The sequence below is a fragment of the Morchella importuna genome, assembly GCF_003444635.1.
Source record: "Morchella importuna strain M04M26 chromosome Unknown Morimp01GS032, whole genome shotgun sequence".
Taxonomy (NCBI): Eukaryota; Fungi; Ascomycota; class Pezizomycetes; order Pezizales; family Morchellaceae; genus Morchella; species Morchella importuna.
This window is the reverse complement of record NW_025763429.1, coordinates 172,865-176,334: the sequence shown is the minus strand read 5'-3', so window position 1 is coordinate 176,334 and position 3,470 is coordinate 172,865. Positions and strand designations below refer to the sequence as shown.

Genomic DNA, 3,470 nt, shown 5'->3' with positions numbered 1-3,470 from the left:
TATCATTGGTCTTCTTCATTTCTTTTCTCCCTGACGTCCTCAATCTTTTTCATACCATTATACCTTGGCACGGTGTCACAGATATTGCAAACACATCTATACTTAAAACTGAAACTCACATCCTTAACAGCCTCCATCGCTACAGTAGTTGTTGTTATCGAAAAGCGTCGTCTCATAACAACCTGTCCCAACGTCCTCCAAAGATTCGGTGGGTTACTCTAGCTGCTTTTCCATATCGACCACCTTCACCCGAAGGTCACACTATGTGACAGTTACAATAGCTAGACGAGACAGAAACTTCTTGTTTCATTAACCCAATAACACGCAGATACTGTAATACGAGAATCTATGAAGAATAAAACAGAGTATTACATGAAGAAAATTGTATAGATTGTTTTACAAGATTACACGACAAAAAGTGGTTTTAAGACATAATCAGTGCCAAGACTGATTATGTTACTGGACACGTATACTTTGGATGACAGATACATGTATGATGTATATACACAGGTTCAGTTATACTTTATATACCACAACCAATAGATCAAAATTGATCTACATCTTAATTATCCTGCACCTTTTGCAACTAACTTGAACATAGTACACTACAGAGATATCCAGAATACATATATACGTTCATAATTTATTCAACTAAATACATGTAGGATGTCATTGTTTCCAGGGTATGAATATTAGACTAAACTTATAGAAGTACTGTAGAAGACAAACGTTTGGCCTTTTCAATTCGATTGCAATATTACGTTTTACGTTTAACTGAACGGATATGGCTCACGACCACCCTGAACCCTTTCTCTAAACTTAGAACTATTACGGAACATCCATTTTTTCACCTCTTGAGTTTTAATGATTGCCGCGCCCTGTTTCTCGTCTAATGTCGTCGCGGCGCAGCCGCACCAAGGGCAGGTCAGACCGGATGGGTGGAAACAGAACTGACGTTTTATACAATCCTTGCACATTGAATGGTTGCACCCCCCGAGGGTATATTTGACATTGCGGTTAAAGCAAATCTGGCAAGGATTTGTCAAAGGTGAGTCGGAATCACCATCAACCTCTTCAAGGTCCTCCCCGCGTGAGAAATCACTTTTCCTCTCTCGCCACATTTGGTTGCCCTGTATCGCATAGATATACGCATCTCTCTCCGCCTTCTCTTTTTGCTTCTCAGCCAGTGCTTTAGCATCAGCCTCTGCTTTAGCTTCTGTTTTCGCCTTTGCGTTCTGCACGTCTTGCGCCGCTTGTTTCTGCGCCTGGGATAAAACTAAGGAATCTACCTGCGAGCGGCGCTCGCGTTCTCTGATCTCTTTTTCAAGTGCCAACTTCTTCGCTCGTGCTCGGGCCTGCGAGCTTGATTCGAGAGGATTGTGAAAAGGCATTAGGGTCTGTAGGTATGGGGTGTTATGAGAAGAAGTGAGAAAGAGAATAATTGTATCGTATTCTGGGACCGTGACGGTGGAGTGATAGGTGTTTGAACCGATAAATCACGGTAGGTGCTTTGCAATGATAGTGATTTAAGGGAAACTTAGTTGATTTTAGAAACTACCGGTTGATGAGTTATTTAAACTTGTGATGAGCAGTTCTGTGCCATTCTATCTTGTGGTAGGGCTTAATCGTTGTAAAAAAGGCTAAACCATCTATCCCTACACTCAATTCAAGGGAGTCTGTCAGGTTATCAATTCTCTGCATAAGCACCGAATAGAGATGTGAATTGATCAGTGGTGTGCTAGTATGGCCGGTTGACAAACTTAACCTGACACTGCGTTACAGCCAAATTTTATATAGGAATTCAATTTCAACGTCGCCTTTCAACACAACCACAGCGGGAAAGGTCAAGAGTTGTTATATCTATAATTCTCCATACTTTTACTATCTCAGGTTTTCATGTGGGCTTAATCGCAGGCATTTGAGAGGTGGGTAGTTGTGGTCTATTTGATTTAGACTGTAACCCAGTGTCCTGTTAATTTTGTCACGTACATGTATATCTAGTGTTACCGGAATACTATCACCTTAGTACCGCGCTACCGGCGACCTTTGCCTTCTTGTCAATCCCGACTACACCTATTCTTTCTTTCTCACTACCTTCTGCTCTCTTCCACCACAAACCCAGAGGTAACGTCATTGTTCACCTTTATTCTATCCGCGCCGGCACCACCATACGCCAACACCTATTCCAACATAAACCCCGAGAGCCTTAGGAGCGGCCCCGAGCCATCTATTCAATGACTACGGCTACCGAGGCTGAGATGCTCTAGTTTGTCACATTCTTACACGCCGCACCGTATTCACCTCGTCCACTGGCACCTCGATCCACTCTCGATCATTGAAGGCGGGATTTGCCGCAACCGGCCGCGGATACCCCCGAAGAATAGATCTTCTCTGCTTGCATCGCTGTTCAGGCTCATTCACGAACACAGTTCACTCGCGAAGTTTCGTGGGTGAACTAGTTCAGTCAGGAAGTATTGATTATTGCGGATGAAGATATTGGGCTCTTCCAGCTAACCTCCCTCCTCCGCGTATTGCAAAGGTTATTCCCCCACTACACCTCGAAGAAAACCACCCATGACCGGAGGAGCACTGCGGTGTCGTATATGAAGCATGTGTGGGGTGATAAGCGACAATGGGCATGACGCTGAGGCAGAATAAATTCCGGTTTTCTTTTATTACACCTTACTGCTGACTTCGTGAATGGACTGAGTTATTCCTGGCTTAGCTGGGTCGTCCCGATATATATATCTCACTTCCTGAATAAACTAGTTCACTCACCGAACTTCGTGAATAAACCGGCTTCGTGAATGAGCCGTAACATCGCCACTACAATTATTACTATGCCTACCGCGCCCCTTCTTTCTAGACCTCGTAAAGGTGGAATACAACATCCTCGGATACGAACTATCCGACGCCCTCGAAGTCGCACAGTCCAGCTTTACTCCCTCCTTTATTGTGCAACAGTGATCTGCGATACCCCGAAAAGCGCCGTCTCCGACTACATCAGGCTACAACGTTTTACATTGTTCTAAGCTATCTTTCGCGCTGGGCGGGCTACACGCGCCGGGGGACGTCTTTATTGATACCCACTAACGATGGCAAGTATGTCATTTATAGTTTGTAGCGACCAGGATGAACAAGTTGTGACTCTATAGATCTTGGATGATCAAAGCAAAACCAAAGAAGCCGTCCATTACAGGAGTGCCACATGGCAGTTTCTCACTATTTTATATGGCATGTACTCCTACACAGTGAATATAAAGCTGTGGGGAAGTCGCCAAGTCACCCACAGGGTGCGACACCTATGTGCTGTGTTTAGGGTTATGGATATTCTTTCTTGTAGTGCCGCAGATAACACTATTTCGAGGATCGAATAAAATATCCCTAGCTAGAGAGTGAATTTAAAGTTCCTCAAAGTGTGGGTTTGTCTAGGTCTTGTCGTACGAGTATCAGATCAAAGAGAAGCACCG

General features: G+C 44.1%; 1 protein-coding gene across 1 annotated transcript; it reads right to left on the bottom strand.

The window, feature by feature from the left end:
- Positions 1 to 770: 770 nt before the first annotated feature.
- LAJ45_08837 (uncharacterized protein) lies at positions 771 to 1,391 on the bottom strand (the record flags this gene model as incomplete). Its single annotated transcript, XM_046118386.1, has 1 exon — positions 771 to 1,391. The coding sequence occupies one exon, from the start codon at positions 1,389 to 1,391 to the stop codon at positions 771 to 773; it is 621 nt and encodes a 206-aa protein (XP_045968342.1).
- Between the last annotated feature and the right edge of the window lie 2,079 nt (positions 1,392 to 3,470).